Source organism: Erythrolamprus reginae, chromosome 3, assembly GCF_031021105.1.
Source record: "Erythrolamprus reginae isolate rEryReg1 chromosome 3, rEryReg1.hap1, whole genome shotgun sequence".
Classification (NCBI taxonomy): domain Eukaryota; kingdom Metazoa; phylum Chordata; class Lepidosauria; order Squamata; family Dipsadidae; genus Erythrolamprus; species Erythrolamprus reginae.
The window spans coordinates 116,911,967-116,935,493 of record NC_091952.1 but is presented as its reverse complement, the minus strand read 5'-3'; the positions used below and the strand labels follow the sequence as shown (position 1 = coordinate 116,935,493).

At 41.0% G+C, this 23,527-nt stretch overlaps 1 protein-coding gene across 1 annotated transcript in view; it reads right to left on the bottom strand.

Annotated features, from left to right (window-relative positions):
- Positions 1–23,527, bottom strand: part of COL11A1 (collagen type XI alpha 1 chain) — a 308,095-nt gene that overhangs the window by 239,892 nt on the left and 44,676 nt on the right. The window contains exon 4 of the mRNA XM_070748567.1: positions 21,046–21,208. Within this exon, the coding sequence (XP_070604668.1) occupies positions 21,046–21,208 (163 nt within the window). The remainder of the gene's footprint in view (positions 1–21,045; positions 21,209–23,527) is intronic.

Sequence of the window (23,527 nt, the reverse complement as noted above, 5' to 3'; positions counted from 1 at the left end):
CCAGTGACCGATAAGGTCCCACAGAGTTGGCCTTCTCCGGGTCCCATCGACTAAACAATGTCGTTTGGCGTGCCCTAGGAGAAGAGCCTTCTCTATGGCAGCCCCGGCCCTCTGGAACCAACTCCCCCCAGAGATTAGAACTGCCCCTACCCTTCCTGTCTTTCGTAAACTACTCAAGACTCACTTATACCGCCAGGCATGGGGGAGTTGAGACACCTTTCCCCCAGGCTTTTTTATACTTTGTTTTATGTTTGGTATGAATGTGCTGTTTGGTTTTTTAAATAATGATAGGGTTTTATATGTTTTTAATATTAGATTTGTTCCACTGCTATATTGTTTTTATTGCTGTTGTGAGCTGCCCCGAGTCTTCGGAGAGGGGTGGCATACAAATCTAATTAAATATAAATATATTATAAGAAAAGAGTGGGGAGGAAAAGGGCTCCTGCAGGTGCTGGTCTCCCTGCTACTTTCCGAGGAGGAGGAGGACAATGAGAGGGGGGGATTTAAAAATATCAGAAAATCAAGGGAGAGTTACAAGGTTATTATTGTCGCACTATGCCTTTTCATCTCAGCCATGGGCGGAGTGAGGGCTTTGCGAAGGGAAAAAGACTGCAGCCCAGATTGCTTTGGCGCGGCAGGGCTCCGTTCGGCTCTCCTTTTTCCCCCTGCTGCTGCTGCATGCTCCTCGCTTTTTTCCTCTTTCCTCCTTCCTGGCCTCCAGAGGGGGCTACATGAGACTGGAGGGGAGCCAGGCAGGAGAGAGGAAAGTTTGTCCAAGGCCAGGAAGTAGGAAAGATGAAAAAAGTGAAGAGCGCAGACAGCAGCAGCAGCAGCAGGGAAAAAAGCTGAGACCGTTAATCCCGGAAGTGACTGCCGCCAGTCAGCTGAAGCTGTGCACGTAGTTTCATTTCCACTGGTGGAACTGCGTTCAACCCCGTCCTGCCTGCTGCCCACCCCTGGATCTATGTCTGCAGAACATATGACAAGGAACACTCATTTAGATCAATTGAGACGTGACAGGAGTTTCTAAAGGCACAGAAAGTTACAGTAAAATCGAAAGCCAGCACTTTATTTCAATTATTTTTGAAATGCTCATGGCATGTTTTGGGAAGTAGAAGAACAGCAATTTGATTCATGCAAGTGTGTTATAAGCACATTAAATAAGAGCATCTGCTTATTGCTACAGGTCTTTGACATTCCAAATGCCATAATCCTTCAAACATGTTAAACGATCCATTTCCACGGTAGAACAAAATGTAAGATTTAATGAATCCCATATAAAGGATTTGCCAACTTTCAACAAAACCCTTGAACCCAGATGCTAAAATGTTAATTTATATAGTTAATAATAACTACTGTGGCTACATGCCGTTTTCAGAGTGCTGAGAAAATGCTAATTATGTTCAGATTTCTATAAATTGAAATTAGAGTAATCACCAGAAACTTTATTTTGTTTTGAAGATGGGGAAAGAGGGAGGAAGATTCCTGATCCTTTGATGAAGTCAACCTTGTCCTTGCAAACAGTCATATTTAAAAATGATTTAAAAAACAAAATACAGTGATACCTCATCTTACAAACGCCTCGTCATACAAACTTTTCGAGATACAAACCCGGGGTTTAAGATTTTTTTGCCTCTTCTTACAAACTAATTTCACCTTACAAACTCACTACTACCGCTGGGATGCCCTGCCTCCAGACTTCTGTTGCCAGCAAAGCACCCATTTATGCACTGCTGGGATTCCCCTGAGGCTCCCCTCCATGGGAAACCCCACCTCCGGACTTCTGTTGCCAGCGAAGCGCTCATTTTTGCAATGCTGGGATTGCCCTGCAGCATTGCAAAAACACAGAAGTCCGGAGGTGGGGTTTCCTATGGAGGGGAGCCTCAGGGGAATCCCAGCAGCGCAAAAATGGGCGCTTTGGCTGGAAAAAAGGGTGAATTTTGGGCTTGCACGCATTAATCGCTTTTCCATTGATTCCTATGGAAAACATTGTTTCGTCTTACAAACTTTTCACCTTAAGAACCTTGTCCCGGAACCAATTAAGTTTGTAAGACAAGGTATCACTGTAGTGACCCTACTTTTTTGTAGTGTGAATTACAATAAAGAGTGACAAATTATTAAAATTGGCAAATATCAGATTTCTGCTCTTCATAACTATTGAAACTACAAATACTTCAAGAACATTTGACATTTCTTCTCTGAGGGCCATATGCCAGAGTAATAACTGAGGGTGTGTGGAGCCATATCTGGAGGCATGTGAGGCGTTGCCCTAAGTCAGGTCCATCGTGCATGAATGCACTGGTCAGTTGATTTTTGGCCTTCTTTTTAGTCCTTTTTGCTCTCCCCAGGCTTCAGGAACACCTGAAGCCTGGGAATGGTGAAAAACAACCCAACAGACCAACCAGAAGCACCCAAACCAAAAAAAGTTCGGCATCACTGCCATAAGCTTATCACAAGCTGATTGATCTTTCTTTCAAGGATTTGCTTAACTGACCGTGCAGACCTGACCTGCTAATGGTGGCAAATAATATACCTCTTGTTTAGCATAAATAATTCTGCAACAGTGATACACAAGGCCATTTTTCTTCACAAATAGCCTTATGTTGATAAGTCATTCTCTGGATTGAAACAGTGGCATGGTTACAGAACATCAGTGTGCTGTGCAAAAAATATGAGTGAGACAGTGTCATAAATAATTATTGGAAAATGTTCTTTTCAATTCTCTTTAATATATAAATTAGACTTACCCAAGCAAAGGGTATGTTAAAACAATTTAATTCTCTTGTATTCCATCAAAACCTCTGATAATAATGTGGGTAGTCCATAAAAATAAAATAAAAAATATGACGATTTCTCATTTACAGGATGGCATTTACAATTCCAAAATATTTTTTTATTTAAAAAATAATAAGTTTAACATCACAATAGCCTTTCTCTCTAACTCAATTAATTGTAGCCTAAAATGTGCCTGGAGTACAGTTTACCAAGGATATGACTGAGAGAAATAATGAACCACCAATCCAAATCCTTTACTTTTGATATGTAGAAATTTACTCCAGGCACACGTTTAACTAACAGCGCAATGCTGTTTGCACCGGGTAGAAATGTGTTTTTTTAACCCTATTATATTCAGCTCAGTGAAGCCAAAGATTTGATTAGACTTATAACAAGCCTCATTGCTCCCTAATGTTGATTAAAATGCCATTAGTAAGAGCCAAGGGCATACAACACTTGACTGGATCAGGGCCATCACTTACATAAGTATAATTGCTTCTTTTGCTAGAATAATTGACAGATCCTACTAAATCCACCTCTATCACTGATCCTTTTTAACCTTTCAGGCTGTTCAAAATGATATTCTCACACATAATCTACCAACTCAGTTTCATCAGTTCATATGCTCTTTATATGCATCACATTATTTACCAAATCTTGAAAATACACATAGTCCTTGATTTATGACTAGAATTGGGACCAAAACCAAAACAAAGTTGTTTTAAAGTGAATCATGCCCAATTTTTCATCCTTTAGCTATCATTATTAAACAAATCACTGAGTTGTCAAGTGAATCACATAGTCATTAAGTGAATCTGGTTTCCTCCATTGCCTTTGCTTGTTGGAAGCTGGCCGGACAGGTCACAAAGGGACCCCGAGATACTGCAACCATTGTAAATATATGCTGGTTGCCAAGTGTCCAAAGTTTGATCCCATGATCATTGGAATGCGGTGACAGTGATAAGTGTGAGCATTGACTATAAATCACTTTTTTCCAATGCTATTCTGATTTTGAACAGTTACAAAACAAATGCTTGTAAAGTGAGGACTACCTGTATAGTGAAAGATCAAGTATAATGGATGTTATGATAAGTGTATGATTAAGCAATTCTAATTTAATCAATTTTCAGGGATAGAATGAGACATTGAATTAGTACTGAGGCAAACGGATTGCTTTATATAACACACTAAGCCACAAACTTGGTTAAATATTCCAAGGGAACAAAGCATTGTCCGGATTAATACCTGAGATAATATTCCTGTTACAGTGAAAAAGTTACAACCTTTTTAGTGTAAAGTAAAAGGAATGCTGAGTCAGGGTGGATCAGAAGAGTGGTCAAGATACTGTAATGCACCTTTGCATAGGGGTGGCTTGTGGTCAGTGGTGGTTTGTTGTAGTTTATGGTTAGTAGTGGCAGAGCTGTCTAGTAAGATAGTTTGGTGTTCTGTAATATAGAATTAGAGAGTATAGTTTTGATACTAAGAAGAAGTAAAAGTCTTCTGAAGAATCAACACCCTTGAAAATGTCCAAAGATACTTCACCAGAAGAGCCCTTCACTCCTCCACTCGAAACAGAATACGAAAGCAGACTATCAATCCTAGGTCTAGAAAGCTTAGAACTACGTCGCCTAAAACATGATCTAAGTATTGCCCACAAGATCATATGCTGCAACGTTCTACCTGTCAATGACTATTTCAGCTTCAATCGCAACAACACAAGAGCACACAACAGATTCAAACTTAATATTGACCGCTCCAAACTTGACTGTAAAAAATATGACTTCAGCAACCGAGTTGTCGAAGCGTGGAACTCATTACCTGACTCAGTAGTGTCAACCCCTAACTCCCAACATATTTCCCTTAGACTATCCACGGTTGACCTCTCCAGGTTCCTTAGAGGTCAGTAAGGGGCGTGCATAAGTGCACCAGTGTGACTTCCGTCCCCTGTCCAATTGTCTCTCCTTATCTCATTTATCTTTTCTTCCTTTCAAATATGTTCACCTATACTTTTATATCTTTTCTTCTATTCTTTTCTTTTATTTACTTATATTATTACATATCTTTCTCTTCAATGTGTATTATGTATTGGACAAAATAAATAAATAAAATAAAAATAAATACATATTGTCTTATTTCTGAAACCTCTCCAGTTCCTGATATTCTTTCTACTTCTGGGCGGGCAGCTTCTGAACGCAACTCTGACATTGTGTTTGTTATATACATCTACAACATTCTATATTATCAAGGTTTCATCTGCATGCGGGTGCGTATCACATTACATGCTCCCTGTTCTAATATATGTCAGCAAAACACAGACACTAACTTCAGAATCGATACAAAAGCTAAGAGTGGCACAAAAAGCCATGGAAAGATATATGCTCTACATCAGTGTTTTTCAACCAGTGTGCCACAGCACACTAGTGTGCTGCGAGACATGGTCAGGTGTGCCGTGAAGAAAGAAGCTCAGGTTCCAGTTTTGCAACTTTTTGCTGAGAGCAAGAGAGAGAGAGAGAGAAAGAGAGAGAGAGAGAGAGAAAGAAAGAGTGCGAGAGAAAGAAAGAAGAGAGAGAGAGAAAAGGAGAGGAAGGGAGAGAGAGAGAGAAATGAGCAAAAAGGGGAGGAAAAAAGAGAAATGAGAAAATGATTGAGGCAGAGAATGACAGGAAAGAGAGAGAAACAAAAAAGAGAGAGAGAAGTGACTCTTGATTTAAGAATAATAGAGGAAAAAACCCCAGCCCTCACTTGGTTTTGGAAATGGTTCAAGAGTGTATACACACAAACACACAAGGAGGGGAGGAGACAGGGATGGAAAAAGAGAGGAGAGTGTCTTAGAGTTTCATTTTGTGTCATTTTGGTTGGTGGTGTGCCCCAGGATTTTGTAAATGTAAAAAATGTGCCGCGGCTCAAAAAAGGTTGAAAATCACTGCTCTACATTACAAGACAAGGTAGTAAGACCTGCACATGGATTAGAGAACAAAGAAAAAGATATGATATCATCAAGAATGTAATTGAAATGGAAATAGGCCAGTCACCTAGCAAAAATAACTGATTGTTAAGCATCCACAAGAGATTTAAAACAAGATGTAGTAACAACAGCAGGATGTATTAAGGGCACAAGTGGCAAAATAAACCTCAAGTTGGTTGGGAACATACAAAAGATGCCTTCATCTTGCAGTGGATAGACTCTCTTTTAAGGTATCATGATAGGTTGTACAGTGTCTTCCTCATTTCCTCCTTACAACAACTTGCAAGGTAGGTTGGACTGAGAGACAATGACGGATTCAAAATCTTCCACTGAGTTCTTTAGTTCAGGGAAAACCTTTAACTATGGCCCCTATTAACTATTACTTTACACAAGCAAACGCAGATGAACCTTTAATGTGAGTTCTTGCTTTAACATTTTGAAATGAATTTTATATTCTAGCTATTTATTTTATCTCTGGGCAAATAAACAACTCTATATTCTTTTGATTTGTCCTCCTGCGCCTTATAAAAGTTCTCTTGGGGAAGAATTCATATTAAGGAGAAAGTTTCAAATTCACACTTTCATGATATCCTTTTTTGTTTTGTTTTTACCTGAAGCAAACTTAAATAAATAATTAAGAAACACTATGTCATAATCTTTATAACAGAATATCAGTTTAAAATTGAAGCACCTCATTCTGTTTCAAATGTAGATCATGTCTGAAATATAATTATTATTTTTAACAATAAAATTGCATATATTTATTTTATTTATTTATTTATTTATTTATTATATTTGTATGCCGCCCCTCTCCAGAGACTCACAACAACAATAAAACAATGTCCAACAAATCTAATAATTTTAAAACACTAAAACCCCTTATTAAAAGCAAACATACACACAAACATACCATGCATAAACTGTTTAGGCCCGGGGGAGATGTCTCAATTCCCCCATGCCTGATGGCAGAGGTGGGTTTTAAGGAGTTTACGAAAGGCAAGGAGGGTGGGGGCAGTTCTAATCTCTGGGGGGAGCTGGTTCCAGAGGGTCGGGGCCGCCACAGAGAAGGCTCTTCCCCTGGGTCCCGCCAAACGACATTGTTTACTCGACGGGACCCGGAGAAGGCCAACTCTGTGGGACCTAACCGGTCGCTGGGATTCATGCGGCAGAAGGCGGTCCTGGAGATATTCTATACAGTGGTACCTCGAGATACGAGTTTAATTCGTTCCGGACCTGGGCTCTTAAGTCGAGCAGCTCTTATCTCGAACGACTTTTCCCCATAGGAATTAATGTAAATAATTTTAATTGGTTCCAGCCCTCAAAAAACTCACAAAGTTAGTCTAAATTATGCAGAAAGACATGTTTTTAATGAAGAAATGTACATGTACATATAAATGAATAATGAAGTTTCTTTCACTTAACTTGTAAACTTTCTTAAACTTTTAAATTTACATATGTTCAACTTCTCTGCCACCCAATCCTGTAGGACAGAGGTCCCCAACCCTTTTTGCACCAGGGACCGGCTTTAAGCGATCAAGAGAGGAATGGTGAATGAATGGACGGAGGGTGGGAAGAAAGGAAGGAAAGAGGGAAGGGACAGGAACAGAGGAAGGAAGCAAGGAAACTTATGAAAGGGGAGAGTAAGAGAGGAATGAGTGAATTGAGGGAGGGAGGGAAGAAGGTGGGAAGGAGAAAGAAAAGAAGAAATAGAGGAAGGGAAGGTAAAAGAGAGAAAGAAAAAGAGCAAGAAAGAAAGAAAGAAAGAAAGGGGGAAGGGACAGGAACAGAGGAAGGAAGCAAGGAAACTTATGAAAGGGGAGAGTAAGAGAGGAATGAGTGAAAGGAGGGAGGGAGGGAAGAAGGTGGGAAGGAGAAAGAAAAGAAGAAATAGAGGTAAAAGAGAGAAAGAAAAAGAGCAAGAAAGAAAGCTGCAAGCACCCCCCGAGCCCCCCAGGCCGGCTGCAACCTTTTAAAACACGCGCGCCACTTCGCAGCTGTCTCCTGAAGCTGAACGCGGAAGTTAGCGTTTGGCTTCAGGAGACAGCTCCTTGGCGCTTGTATCTCAAATTTGGGCTTGTAAGTAGAACAAAAATATCTCTCCCCTCCCAGCTCTTATCTCGAGTTGCTCTTAAGTAGAGCAGCTCTTATGTCGGGGTTCCACTGTATATGTATATTTACCCGCAGAAATGCCCCCAAATCATCCATATTAAGGATGGCAATGATATTCTTGAAAATTATCCATTCCTTTCTCACTGACCCTTCATCTTATCTTCTAAGGTTTGGATTATGTTGCCTATACTAGAGACAGAGGAGTGGCTCCCTTCCGCCCAAGTACAGGGTAAGTTAAATAAATGTCTTTTAAAAAGTAGCATTAAAAAACCCGAACAATTGTAGCAGTTTTTCAGAACATCTCATGTTAAACCAATAAATCAACTCAACTGAGAATTTTTCATTTTAAACCGGACTGTACCAGGAAGAAACAGCTTGAGGAGCTAATAGGCTACAGTACACTGTTATTAAGTGAGACTTATATTTTATTGGCAGCAGCCAAGTGGTTACCCAATTTATTGGAGGAAAAGACATGTTGGTCCCAATCTAACAGCCAGAAACAATAGTTGATGACTAGATTCAAGTAACAAATTCATCTTCAAGTAACTGTCAACCTTAACATCTTTAATCCGCAGTGTTTTCAAATCCATGACAGCAACAAAATAAAGAGCTCAAGCTGCTACACACTACTCCAAATTATTCCCAGATTAAAATACTTAACTTTACCTGGATTAGATTCCAAATTGAAATCCACAAAGAAAGTGAGCAGTGAAAAGGCATCGTGCATCCACCTGGCCACATTCCCAGTCTTTTAATATAGAAATACCCAGATTACAATGTTCGTTTAAGGCTCATTCCTCTACTTAGAAGCATATGTTCCATTTATTTGTATAAGGGACCCATACTTAGCATTGCAATCTCAGAGATGGCATATTCTTCAGGGACTTCCCTACCAAGCTGATCATATAGCTGAAACGTCTGCAAGAGTGTATGTGAATTTCAATAAATAAACCTGTCCCCCGTCTGGGACACACGCACACCAAAAAATTAAACAGAAACCAATATTTTATTGTGTTTTTTTAAATTATGAGATCCATAAATGAGGAGGGGAAAGCTTTTTCCTACACATCTCAACTCATTCCTAGCCCTAGAAAAAAAGCCCATTTGGGGGGAAATTGTGCCACCCTCTTTTTTTGTGTCTGTTTTTTGTAGCTGTTTCTCATCATATTCCATAAATAGAAATACCACTGGTTTTTTTCCCATTAGGAAGTGGCGAAAAGCAGCAGTTTTTTATTTCTTTTTCTCACAACCTTACTATCACACTTCTCTCCTATGAGGAGATGCACAAACTACAGAGGGAAAGCAAACAATGCATATGCTACCCCAGGGGAACACTAAATTCATTCAGACGGGAAGAAAATAAGAAGCTAGCCTTTTTTATTTTGCATGGCTTTCTTCAACACAATAAAGTTTGGGGAGAAAGCCACTCTTCATTTGAGCAGTCTGGCAATCCATAGAGTTCAAAGCTATGCGTTCTCAACATGGACCCTTTCCTGGGGGTACATGTGAGTGAACCATGAACCCAGAGCCCCAGGGTAAAAAAAGAACAAACAAAGCTGCATCTGGAAGAAATAGAAGATTTAATAGAAAAGACTCAAGAGTTGTTTTTTTTCTACTCCAAAGCCAATTCTGTCAGAACAGTAGTTCCCGTGGTATTTTTGGCACTCCTTATTTCAGTCCCCGCCAGAGTCTATGTGTCATTGAGTACTGTGAAAAATCAAATACAGTGTTTTAAGGACTGTTTCCACTGAAATGAAATCTAGTCTGAAAAATGTGTCAAGAATGGATGGATTCAGCCTCCTTGCACATTATTGCAAAATATTTTTTTTCTGTTAATTCTAGTAAAATTAGAATTGGGTAACCAGTAAATCTATATTTTTTTCAGTATATTTCACATGTAATCTATAGAACAGCCTATTATTATTATTTATTAAATTTGTTTGCTATTCATCGCACCTAGTTCATTTTTTTTTCATCTTATTTTTTCTTTCTTAATATACTGAAAGAAAAAAAATATCCCCATCTTACCAGGGGTTGGTTCTGGCTTACCTTGCTGCTGGTTTGCTTCGTGACGTGGCATGTGGCCATGCATGCAGTTTGCACAGCCATGCATGCATGCGCAGTGCTAAAAACCCAGCTTGAGTGCATGTGCAGAAGTAAAAAAACCCAGCTTCTGTCTGTGTGCAGAAGCAAAATACAAAATGGTGGCGCCTATGGCACCACCAAAAGAGCCAATCCAGGGGCATGGCAGGCCTGGATCACTGCCAGTTTCAGCAACCCAAGCCACCAAGCGACTACTGGTTCCACAGAACCAGTCTGAACCGGGAAAAATCGACCTCTGCATCTAACACAACAGAAAGCCAAATAGGAGACAATAATATATGTTTAAAATGTAGTTCCATTGTAAGTGTATGTTTTACTTATTTATTTGTCAAACAAGTATAGTATTATAGTACATATTAACATACCATAACATACAAATCTAAATAATAATAATAATAATAACAACAACAATAACATAAGTAGAATGTAGTAATAGAAGGGATAATAAGACAGTAGGACAGGGACATTAGGCACATAAGTGCACTTATGCACACCCCTTACAGACGTCTTAGAAAAGGGGAGAGGTCAATTGTAGATAATGTAAGGTTGAAGATTTTGGGGTTGGGGGAAGCAACAACAGAGTCAGGTAATGAGTTCCAGGCGGTGACCACTCTATTGCTAAAATCGTATTTTCTGCAGTCAAGTTTTTTGCAGTCAAGTATGTATAGTATAGACATCATAATGAGAGCCAGTTTGGTCTAGTGGTTAAAACACCAGGCTAGAAGAGCAGGAGACCAGGAGTTCAAATCCCGCCTTAACCATGAAAACCAGCTGGGTAACTCTCTCTCAGCCTAATTCAGCTAACATGGTTGCTGTTGTTGGGGAAATAGAAGGAGGAAGGTGTGTTTGCCAGGTTCACCACCTTGAGTTATTTGTAAAAATAATAAAAGTGGGATATACATATAAAATATAAAATAAAAATAATAACTGTCTTATTTCAGACTCTTTTGCTTATTATCCCCTATATGGAATGCAAGGCTTTTTAACCCCCATAGCTTGGAAATATTGGTTCCTGCCAAGCTATAATATAGCTCATCTGATTTTGACTTAACAGACTATGTAAGCCCAGCAATTGTGGTAGGTAAATTACAGTCTAAGGTTTATCATATTATATGAACCCAACCAACTGTGGTTTATTCAATAAACTATGGTTAAGCAAACAATGGTAAAGCATAAAGAAACCCAACCTCACTATCATTATTGAGGTTATCACTGAAACAAAGCTGAAGGGATCAGATCTGGTGGCCTAGAGGTTAATTCTCTGCCTTAGAAGGCAGAAGCCCCAGGATCAAATCCCAGTAAGGGTATGGCTACCTGATGAGGCCAGAACAAGGCCGGAATAGCGCTATCCTAGTCTCCCTTGATTTTAAATATTCAGCAAAAATATGTTGAACCACAGTAACCATTTTAATGCTAATTTAATAATTACCAATTATCATTTTTTTCTGTATTGGAGGCTTCTTGACTATCTCTGTCATTTCAAAATAGAAAACAGAATTTCTAAATACGCATAGTAATGTGTAAACACACCTACTACTGTTATAGCATCAGCCTTTATTCATGAAATGAGTGGCAATCCAGGCAAGACAGCAGTGTCAGAAAATAAATTAAAACACTTGAAAAAATTTCAAGCTTCACCAGACATATGGGTGAAAATTCTAATCAACCACAATGAAAATATAAAGCTCACATTAACTTTGACCTTGAATGATTAATAAATGTATAAAGAAGAATCTAAGTTTATTACAATATTTGGAAAAAGCAAGGAGATTAAAATAAAGGCCTTGTAGATAAATGGCACCACCTTGTGTCCAACTGTGTGCCATATTTGAAATGCTGAGAAACTATTTTTTATTATTATTATTATTATTATTATTATTATTATTATTATTATTATTTATTAAATTTGTATGCCATCCCTCTCTGTAGACTCGGGGCGGCTCACAACAATAGTAGAAAACAATGTACAACACAAATCTAATATTTAAAAACTAAAAACCCATAATTTAGAAAACATACACACAACATACCATACATAAACTATATAAGCCTGGGGAAGATATCTCAGTTCCCCCATGCCTGATGGCAGAGGTGGGTTTTAAGAAGTTTATGAAAGGCAAGGAGGGTGGGGGCAATCCTAATTTCCGGAGGGAGATGGTTCCAGAGGGTCGGGGCCGCCACAGAGAAGGCTCTTCCCCTGGGTCCCGCCAGACAACATTGTTTAGTCAACGGGACCCGGAGAAGGCCAACTCTGTGGGACTTAACTGGTGGCTGGGATTATCCACTCCCTCCAATTTAATGGGGCTTTCATATCCTTATTTTATTGAATCAGTTGAGTAACCATTAATTAGGTCAATAACTACTTGTTAAATCCCATAAAATAATGCATTCCCATGTTGGATATTTACATTCCAAATACAGAAATGCATTTCAAAGAATTAACTTGCTTACTGGATCCGTGTTCCTCCTACGTTTGTCCAGTGTTTGATGCTTATTAGGGGAAAAAGGAAGTGGCTTCCCTTAGCTGACCCAGCTGTCTACGTTTCCTAAGAGAAGATTTGAACCCAGGTCTTCTTGCCTCTAGTCCAGTATCTTAACCATGCTACCTCTCTATTCAGACATCTCATTAGTAATGTACATATGACACAGATAATCTGGATATTGATAAAATAAAGAATCCTGACATGAATATTGAAATATGTTGTCCTTATTAATGACTTTCTCAAAACCTGCCTATGGGTGGGACAATAGTTCCACTAAAACCTAACCCAGACAAATCATTCTTGGCTTCCTAGCTCATACATAAAACCACAGGACTATGTTTGAGAATGTATGCAGCAATGGCTGCAAAATAGAAATCACTGCAGGAATTCAAACAACCTCACCAACTATGTGAAACTAGAGCAATAAAATCCGATCGAGCTTAAATGTGCAGAGCATAAAATTGCAACAGAAAAAAATGAAGCAGTAAAAAAAAACGTGTTTAGCTTTATGCTTTTATGTGTAGAACATTCAACACTATTCCACAATATTCATCAATTTCACACTATTCCATTTTAATTACTTTTACCATTCTCACATAGACTTCAATAATCCTCTGCTGATAAATAGTTTCTTGATACATAACTAAAAGGAAAAGAAGAGACGGCAACAATTGTGTCCCAGATCCCTTTTCAAATCTTACATGTTCTCCTCTAATTTTCCTAAAAATCTCTAAAAGTTCAAATTTCAATTTGGAAAAATAATACCTTACCAAAAAAGGAACATGTGAAATATGCAGCACAATTTTAATTTTTGTTTTTAGCTGTTCTTATCTAAACTTATCTGAAAGGCATTTTCACTCAAACCCTAAAGTCTTGAATTATGTTAGGTCAAATTTTTTTGGGGGGGGGAAACCAAACATTTATTTAAATGTGAGAAAGTCACGGGGAGAAATAATGCTGATTGTAATGAAATGCTTGCACTTCTAACTGTATATTTTTCAGAAAATAACCTGGCGTCCATCCAAATGAACCTGAAATATTTTTGCTGCTTTGCTAACTAACTCTGTGGGGAGCAGAAAGACTAACAACTACCACATCCATTCCTAAAGACCATCTTTTCAGCTTGGATTATTTTTCTTGGCATATGACAACCTTGTAAAATCAGACGCCTGAAAACATAAATGCCCTCCAAATGTCTGTTAAAATAATCTTTCTAGGGAATACTTCCTATAAGAAATTCAGTCTCCCATATAGATTCCTTTACACAGATGTATTTCAGTGGTCTGTATAATCCTTCTTCCTGGCTTTTAAATAGTGGAAAAATATACTTCCTTTTGCCAAACCTTCTTTAGTTACTGGAAAGATTTATGAAATAAATAAATATCGAAAGGTATAAGTCACAAATAAGGTTCTTTCTGAACCACCTCTGTAATTACAGGAAGACTGAAGTCTTACACTTAATTACTTCAATGTATGTGTTTTCTTGGAAGAAAGACTCAGAACATTCTTAAAAATATAATATGAAGACTGATTTAAATTCCTTCCCCATAATAATCTGTCCCTCCTGTCACCATAATATGTCACACAATTCTGGCTACTTGCACAGAAAATCTCTGGTCCCAAAAGATAGGTTAGGTTAGGTTTATTGGATTTATATGCCGCCCCTCTCCGCAAACTCGGGGCGGCTCACAACAATAATAAAAAACAGTACAGTACATAATACCAAATCCAATGCCCACCCATCTAGTTACAATTTAAATTAATAATCTCATAAAAACAGTATATATAAAAAACAGGCACACAGTCAATCAATCAACAAAACAACATGGGCAAGGGGGAGGTGTTTTAGTTCCCCCATGCCTGACGGCAAAGGTGGGTCTTAAGGAGTTTACGAAAGGCAGGGTGGGGGCAATCCTAATCTCAGGGGGGAGCTGGTTCCAGAGGGTCGGGGCCCCCACAGAGAAGGCTCTTCCCCTGGGTCCCACCAGACGACATTGTTTAGTCGACGGGACCCGGAGAAGGCCAACTCTGTGGGACCTAACCGGTTGCTGGGATTCGTGCGGCAGGAGGCGGTCCCGAAGATATCCTGGTCCGGTGCCATGAAGGGCTTTATAGGTCATAACCAACACTTTGAATTGTGACCGGAAACTGATCGGCAGCCAATGCAGACTGCGGAGTGTTGGAGTGATATGGGCATACTTGGAGAAGCCCATAATTGCTCTCGCAGCTGCATTCTGCACGATCTGAAGTTTCCGAACACTTTTCAAAGGTAGCCCCATGTAGAGAGCGTTACAGTAGTCGAGCCTCGAGGTGATGAGGGCATGAGTGACTGTGAGCAATGACTCCCGGTCCAAATAGGGCCGCAATTGGCGCACCAGGCGAACCTGGGCCAATGCCCCCCTCGCCACAGCTGAAAGGTGTTTTTCTAATGTGAGCTGTGGATCGAGGAGGACGCCCAAGTTGCGGACCCTCTCTGAGGGGGTCAATAATTCCCCCCCCCAGGGTAATGGACGGACAGATAAAATTGTCCTTGGGAGGCAAAACCCACAGCCACTCCGTCTTGTCTGGGTTGAGTTTGAGTTTGTTGACACCCATCCAGGCCCCAACAGCCTCCAGGCACCGGCACATCACTTCCACTGCTTCGTTGACTGGACATGGGGTGGAGATGTACAACTGGGTATCATCGGCATATTGATGATACCTCACCCCATGCCCTTGGATGATCTCACCCAGCAGTTTCATGTAGATATTAAATAGCAGGGGGGAGAGGACTGACCCCTGAGGCACCCCACAAGGGAGAAACCTCGGGGTCGACCTCTGACCCCCCACTAACACTGACTGTGACCAACCGGAGAGGTAGGAGGAGAACCACTGAAGAACAGTGCCTCCCACTCCCAACCCCTCCAGCCGGCGCAGAAGGATACCATGGTCGATGGTATCGAAAGCCGCTGAGAGGTCAAGGAGCACCAGGACAGAGGACAAGCCCCTGTCCCGGGCCCGCCAGAAATCATCCATCAACGCGACCAAAGCAGTTTCCATGCTGTAGCCGGGCCTGAATCCAGACTGCTGAGGACCTAGATAATCGGCTTCATCCAAGGACCGCTGGAGTTGAAGTGCCACCACCTTCTCGACAACCTTCCCCATGAAGGGAAGGTTGGAGACTGGACGGTAGTTATTAAGCACAGCTGGGTCCAGGGAAGGCTTCTTGAGGAGGGGGCACACAACCGCCTCCTTATAAAGGGGCGGAAAGGACCCCCTCCCCAAGGAGGCATTGACAATCTCCTGGACCCAGCTCCGTGTCACCCCTCGACTGGCCGAAACCAGCCAAGAGGGACACGGATCCAGTAAACAGGTGGCGGAACTCACAGCTCCAATGGCCTTGTCCACTTCATCAGGTGTCACCAAGTCAAACTCCTCCCAGACAGATGGACAAAGACGTTTAGCCCCAGTCACCTCAACTGACTCATTGTCAGTCGACTCTGTTTCACAATTGGAGTCGAGGTCCGCTCGGATCCGGGCGATTTTATCAGCGAAAAACGTGTTAAAATCCTCGGCACTACTCTGCAAGGGCTCCCCAACTCACCTCTGATTAAGAAGGGAGTGGGTTACCCTAAACAGAGCGGCCGGGCGGGATTCCGCTGATGCAATCAAGGCAGCATGATACGCGCATCTTGCCGCCTTGAGCGCCACTTTGTAAGTCTTAATATGAGCTCTTACAAGTGTTCGATCGGATTCGGACTTACTCTTCCTCCATCGCTTCTCCAGACGTCTCTTCTGGCGCTTCAACACCCGGAGCTCCTCGTTGAACCATGGAGCTCTACGGGGTCTAGTGCCGCGGAGAGGTCGCAACGGCGCAATCCGGTCAAGAGCCTCCCCTGCAGCCTTGTTCCAGGCCTCAGCAAGAGACTCTGCCGAACTGTGGACAAGTGTATCTGGAATAACCCCAAGCGCCATCTGGAAGCCTTCTGGATCCATCAGGCGTCTGGGGCGGAACCTCCTAATTGGTTCCGCCTCCCTGCGGGGAAGGATTGGAGCCAGGAAGTTAAGCCGCAGTAGGAAATGATCTGACCACGACAAAGGCAACACTTCTAAGCCCCTTAATCTCAGATCATTACTCAGTTGCTCAGAGAGGAATATCATATCGGGTGCGTGCCCACCCTTGTGAGTCGGACCCTGAACTACTTGAGTCAGGTCCATGGCTGTCATGGTGGTCATGAACTCCTGTGCCAGTCCAGAGGAACCGCCGAGCGACGGCAGATTGAAGTCCCCCAGGACGATAAGTCCGGGGAACTCCACCGCCAGCCCGGCCACCTCCTCGAGTAGCACAGGCAGGGCTGTTGACACGCAGCTGGGAGGCAGGTACGTGAGTAACAAGCCCACCTGAACCCCTAAGTCCAACTTCACCAGGAGGGACTCGCAACCCGCAACCTCTGGAGCAATGAGCCTATGCAGGCCAAGACTCTCCCTGGCTATAATAGCCACTCCTCCCCCCCTTCCCTGAGGTCGAGGTTGGTGCCATACCCGAAACCCAGCTGGGCAAATTTCAGAGAGAAGAACTCCTCCCTCCGGGCCCAGCCAGGTTTCGGTCACACAAGCCAGGTCGGCCTCCTCATCCAGGATCAGATCCCGGATGAGGAGAGCTTTATTTACCACCGACCTGGCATTGAGCAGCAACAACTTGAGCCCAGGGCCAGAATTACACTCATCACCAGTGCCTTGAGTTAAGCTCATGGAGCCTGAAGAAGGGATCGCTACTAAGCAGCGATCCCTCCTTCCCCTGGAACGGCTAGCTCCATGGCTTCCACCATACCTGCCTCTCCCCAGCAAGACCGGGATATTTTGACCCTCTGCCACCCCAGAGATAAGTGTCCCCTCCCCTCCTGCCCCTCCAGCGTCAGGTGTGCCAAAAATTCCATTCATGTCATATTCATTCATTCCATACATATTATAATCCCCCCACCCACTCCATTCCATCTATCACCCCCCTCCCATTCATTTTCATTCACAGTATTCCATTCATTCCAATAATTCCCATTCATTCATGCCATCACTACCATCCTCCCATCCACTTAAAAATCCCCACAATAATTTAATTAAAAAGAGTTAATATAAAACTAACAGTTCATATTATTAAAATATTAATTATTAAAAATATAGATAAATATAAGTAACAAAAATAAAAATATAGGTAGAAGATATTTCAACTGGTCAGTTAATTAATCAATTAAGCCAAGTTCATATAGATATAATCCAGTCTAAAAAGGTGAGTCCAAGGGATGTATGATGTTATTAGTAGGACAAACAGTCCTGAGTATAAACTCTGTCCTCTGTCCTCCCAGGTTTTCTCTTTGCCACTGTCGTTGTTATCAGCTTTCTCACCTCCACGACACCCCCGGTCTCTCATGGGTCGCCCCAAATGTCTACCAGTACCTCTGCTGTTATTTGAGTGGTATCTCTGTATCTCCTGGTCTTCAGTTATAGCATCCAGCAGCCACAAGGTTTTCATACTGTCAATTTCAATCTGGCAGTTTCTTTCTCACAATCTCCTTGTTCACTATAATGGCAGGCCCTCCTTCTTCCAGGCACTTCAGCACCGAGTATGTCCACCGCAAAGCCCTGCCTAATTCTCATAACAGGCTTAGAATACAACATACTTGTGGGGGGGGGGGGGTGTACACAGAGAGAGAGAGAGACACTGGGTGTGGTGGCCTAGTGGTAAAGATGCTCCCCTCCCACTTGGAAGATTGACCATTTAATCCTAGGTAGCGGTAGATGTTTTTCTCCAAAGGCACAAAGAAAAAATATCTGCTGCGAACTTTGTGTGGTGTCAGGAAAGGCATCGGGCCAGTAAATGCTCAATTCTATCCAGTTGCCTCGACTCTACCCCAAATTAATAAATAAATTCCAAATAAGTAGTAGGGAAGGGATTATACTTCCCCTTCCCACTTGTACTGAATGGAACACAGCTAACTAGAAAGTTCATAAAGCTGTACCAATGGTGAATTCTCTTCTATTACAACATAGCCTAGACCATTGATGGTGAACCTTTTTTTTCCCCTCGGGTGCCGAAAAAGCGTGGGCGCATGCTATTGTGCATGCGCGAGTGCCCATACCCATAACTCAATTCCTGGGGAGGGAGAAAACAGCTTCCCCCGCCCTCTGGAGGCCCTCTGGAGGTTGGAAATGCCCTGTTTCCCAACTTCTGGTGGCCCCAGTAGCCTTTGTTTCGCCCTTCCCAGGCTCCAAAGGCTTTCCTGGAGCCGGGTGAGCATCCTCCTCCGTCCCCAGGAGGCTTTCTGAAAGCAAAAACACCCTCCCAGAGCCTCTGTGTGTGCCAAAAATGAGCTGGCCACACACATGCATGTTGGAGCTGAGCTAGGGCAACGGTTCATGTGCCGGAATATATGGCTCTGCGTGCCACTTGTGGTACCCATGTCAAAGGTTCTCCATCACTGGTCTAGAATTTATAACATCTTTAACAACCTTTCATTTGGAAAAAAAGAAACAACTGTACAGAATTTTAAAACAATTTTACTATGGATATTTGCAATGGAAATATTAATTTTATTTAAAAAGAGTATTCTTTATTTTGTTTCTGAAATACTTTCCCTTGGATATTTCCTCCCAAATAGCTCCAGCATATGTTCTGTAACAACTCTTTATCTTTTAATTAATGTAATAAAAATTTAGAGGGAAGTTCCTTCCTTCCTGGCAGTTCTCTCTTTCCACACACACACACACCCACACACACCAAATCTTAAAACCATTTTGCTAAGTTCATAATTGCAGCCTCACTATTACTATCGATGATAGATAAATAGACTGCTCAATCAATATACTAATTTTAACAGCTTCATGTCTACTGCTGTGCTTTAATTAGCCTTCATTCATGCATATTACCAACTGGATTCACTTCAGAGGTATTGCTTTTAGACTAGCTTACTTAGAAATGCAAGCTGTTCCTGAACAAGTTTACACTACTAAATTGTTTCAACTTTTCTTATCTTCCTTCCATTTAAGGGTCGACAGTATGATGAAAATTCCACATAGTTTATTTTTGGTGGAAATATATTGGCGTTACCAAATCCCTAACAGTAGTCAGTACAATAGTGACTCATGTCACAAAAGGTGAGTTTGATGTCATCCTATAAATAATTTAACACTTAGCTCCCACCAGTATAGAATGAATAGAATTGAATTCTTTATTGGCCAAGTGTGATTGGACACACATGGAATTTGTCTTTGGTTCACATGCTCTCAGTATACATAAAAGAAAAGATACATTTGTCAAGAATCATGAGGTACAATGCTTAATGATCGTCATAAGGTACAAAGAAGCAATCAGGAAACGATCAATATTAATATAAATTGTAAGGATACAAGCAGCAAGTCACAGTCATAAAATCATAAGTGTGAGGAGATGAGTGATAGGAATAATGAGAAAAACTAATAGTAATAGTAATGCAGCCTTTAGTGAATAGTTTGACAGTGTGAGGGAATTATTTGTTTAGCAGAGTGATGGTATTCGGGGGGGAAACTATTCTTGTGTCTAGTTGTCTTGTTGTGCAGTGCTCTATAGCAACATTTTGAGGGTAGGAGTTGAAAGAATTTATGTCCAGGATGCAAGGGGTCAGTAAATATTTTCACCACCATTTTTTTTTATTTGAGCAGAACACAGGTCCTCAAGGGAAGGCACAATGGCAGTAATTGTTTTTTCTGCAGTTCTGATTATCCTCTGAAGTCTGTGTCTGTCTTGTTGGGTCGCAGAACCAAACCAGCTATAGAGGTGCAGATGACAGACTCAATAATTCTTCTATAGAATTGTATCAACAACTCCTTGGACAGTTTGAGTTTCCTGAGTTGGCATAGAAAGAACATTCTTTGTTATGCTTTTTTTTGCTGCCTGAAAAAAATGGATGGGGCTTCACCTATTCGCATGGTCCTGTTTCTAGCATGCTGCGGACCAGTGCCGGTCCACGGAATGGGGGTTGGGGACTCCTGACAATGTGTTTGCAACATTACAAGACATTTCAGATCTCGGAATGGACACACATGCCATAGCAATTCATAGCAACATAGACACCATGTCAGAGGGATGAAACAATTGACTGACCCTCAGGAATATCACAGATTTATGGAACCTTATAACTAATGATGCTTTTATCTAAATCTGTAAAGATTTACTCAAATGTGCAAAATTAATATTTTTAAATGTATTTTTAAACTATCTTAATGTGATGTAGTGTGTGGTTGTGAATGAATTGGCTGACTGATTTTAATATATATGGGATTTTAGTAGCAATTTTTAATTAATTAGATTTGTTGATGTGTTGTTTTTGTATCCTGTGAGCCGCCCCGAGTCTTCGGAGAAGGGTGGCATACAAATCTAATATATAATAATAATTACAACAACAACAACAATAATAATAATCTTAATATAACTATATTTCAAAACATATACTGTAGCACAAGCTTTTCATTGGGAAATGTACTTTCCACAAGCCTTATTTAAGATAGCCTGCACAGACAATTTTTAACATTTTCTGCCTTCAACAGTTATTCTATTCACACAGTATTGAAAATGCTGCCATTTGACAGACGGATATTTACCTCAAACACCTCCTCATCCAGAATTCGTGTTCCAAAGACAGTTATGCCATTGGTGTCAACGACCGCCGGACTGCTTCTCTCGAGTGGTTTTGTGGTTTTCTTCTTACAGTCCACAATCATGGTAACTGATTTCCTCTCCACGCTGATGGCCACCCGATGCCACCTAGTATAGGAATCAAAATGTTTTAAAAAGAAGAAACCATTCATCTAGAACATTTACATCTTAAGGTCAATGGAGTAATTATGTTTGCTTAAAATATTTAAAGACTATATTTCTTCATTATAACCAGAAACTCATTTCAATAGCAATGAGAATTGCTATTAAATAGCAAATTTGCAGCAAATTGACTGGATGCCTTGCTAATCACTACATGGACATCCTTGCAGAACTAATATGTCTAGAAAAGCTACAAAAAGCATATCTTGGACATCAATCTTTTTCACATAGCATGTCTATGGACAAATCAAATAGTTATGGCAAGAGAAGAGAAGAGAAGAGAAGAGAAGAGAAGAGAAGAGAAGAGAAGAGAAGAGAAGAGTTGGAAGGGACCTTGGAGGTCTTAGAATCCAACTCCCTGACTAGGCACAGACTTAAAGTACCTGTGGTCTGTGGACCATTGGTAGTCCATGAGAAAATGCTGGTGGTCAGTAGACCAGATAGCAATTCATCCAAGAGCAATTAATCCAATCCAGGAAGAAGAAAAGGAAATGAAAAAGAGGAGAGGAAAGGAAACAAAAGGAAAGGAAAGGAGGGAAGGGAGGGAAGAGACTACAGCTATAGCCCTAGAATATGGGACTGACTTTCCCAACAACATCAGCAAGCCACCATCAAATAAGCTTCAACTGTTTTGTAACCTTTAAATATTTTGTTATGATTAAATAAGCATTTAAGATTTTGTTATATTAAATAGGTGCATTTCATATTAATAAAATGGAAGTTCTCTGATCATTATTTTACAAATGTGTTTATCTTTTTAAAAATCATATTAGCATCTGCGGGATTTAAAAGTATGACCTTGGTGGTCCCTAAGGTTCAAAAGGTTTGGGACCCCTGTCCTATACCATTTCGGACAAATGGTTATCCAATCTCCTCTTAAAAATTTCCAGTGTTGGAGCATTCACAGCTTCTGGAGGTGAGTGTTCCACCGATTAATTGTTCTAACTAGTAATGCTGTTGGGGGACCACATTGTCCTAGACCCTGTTCTACTCATGGCGGCAGGATAATGCTAGCTCCCCCTTTTAATATGAAGCATAAACTAGGATACTCAATCCTAAAAATTAGTCCAATCTTAACTCTAAGCCTACCACATGTGATGTTATGGAGGCCTAAACAATGTTAACATGGTCCTACTAGGCAGTTCCAGACTACCTCTGGTGTTCTCCAATATCACACTTGGAGAATAAAGAATTCTATTCTATTCTATACCATACTGGAAACCATCTCAGCAAGCTTGGTGAGAAAATACTAGGCAATAGGGTATATGGTATGAAATAAAGAAAGTTGTCATCATCATCATCATCATTAAAGCCCTACATGGCTCTTAGGACCAGACTATCTTCAAGACTGTTTCTACCGCATAGCTCCCAGCAAGAATAGGGGCCCACAGGATTGGTCTTCTCTGGGTCCCATCGGCTGGCAGCTCCGTTTCTTTGGAACCAGCTACCTCCCAAAATCCGGACTACCCCATCCTACTGGCCTTCCGAACAGCTGTAAAGACCTGGGTTTTCCACCAGGTCTGGGGTTGTTGATCAGATGGCACACTATCAGGATCTGGACATTAATATATGCATTGGGGGGGGGGCGGGGTGTTGCTACTGTTTTAATTGTTTTAACTCCTGCTTTTAAATTGTTTTAAAACGTCTTTAGGGGATTTTATATTGCAGTTTATGTGTATTTGGCTGTGAGCTGCCCAGAGTCCTTTAGGAGTTGGGTGGCATATAAATCCAAATGAGGGAAGGAAGGAAGGAAGGAAGGAAGGAAGGAAGGAAGGAAGGAAGGAAGGAAGGAAGGAAGGAAGGAAGGAAGGAAGAATCTTCTGCATGATCATCATCATCTCTGAAAGGTGCAATGAAAGACAATACAAAATTCTCTCTCATGCAAAGACAGTAACCTGGACGTGAGTACCTCACATTCCAAGGTTCTAAGATGTAAGGAAAAGAAAAAGCAGATTTATGATCCGGCCAAAGACATAAATAAACATCCAATGATTAATTAATTAGCATTGCATGTAAGTGCAATTTTGCCTAAATGATGCAACATAAAAGCTCCAAAAAGGCAAAGGGCATGCTGATATCCTTTAGGCTTGGCTGATCCTAAATGTGGAATGAGAATGAGTAAGAATACATGTGCGAGTGTACAGGCATCAAACTTGTTAAAACAATAAAGCTTTATTGTTGTTAGAATTTGGTGTTCTTATTATTCCTTGCAAGATCCTAGCTAGCTCTTAATTGAAATTCTATCTGAAGGTCAGGGAGGTCAAG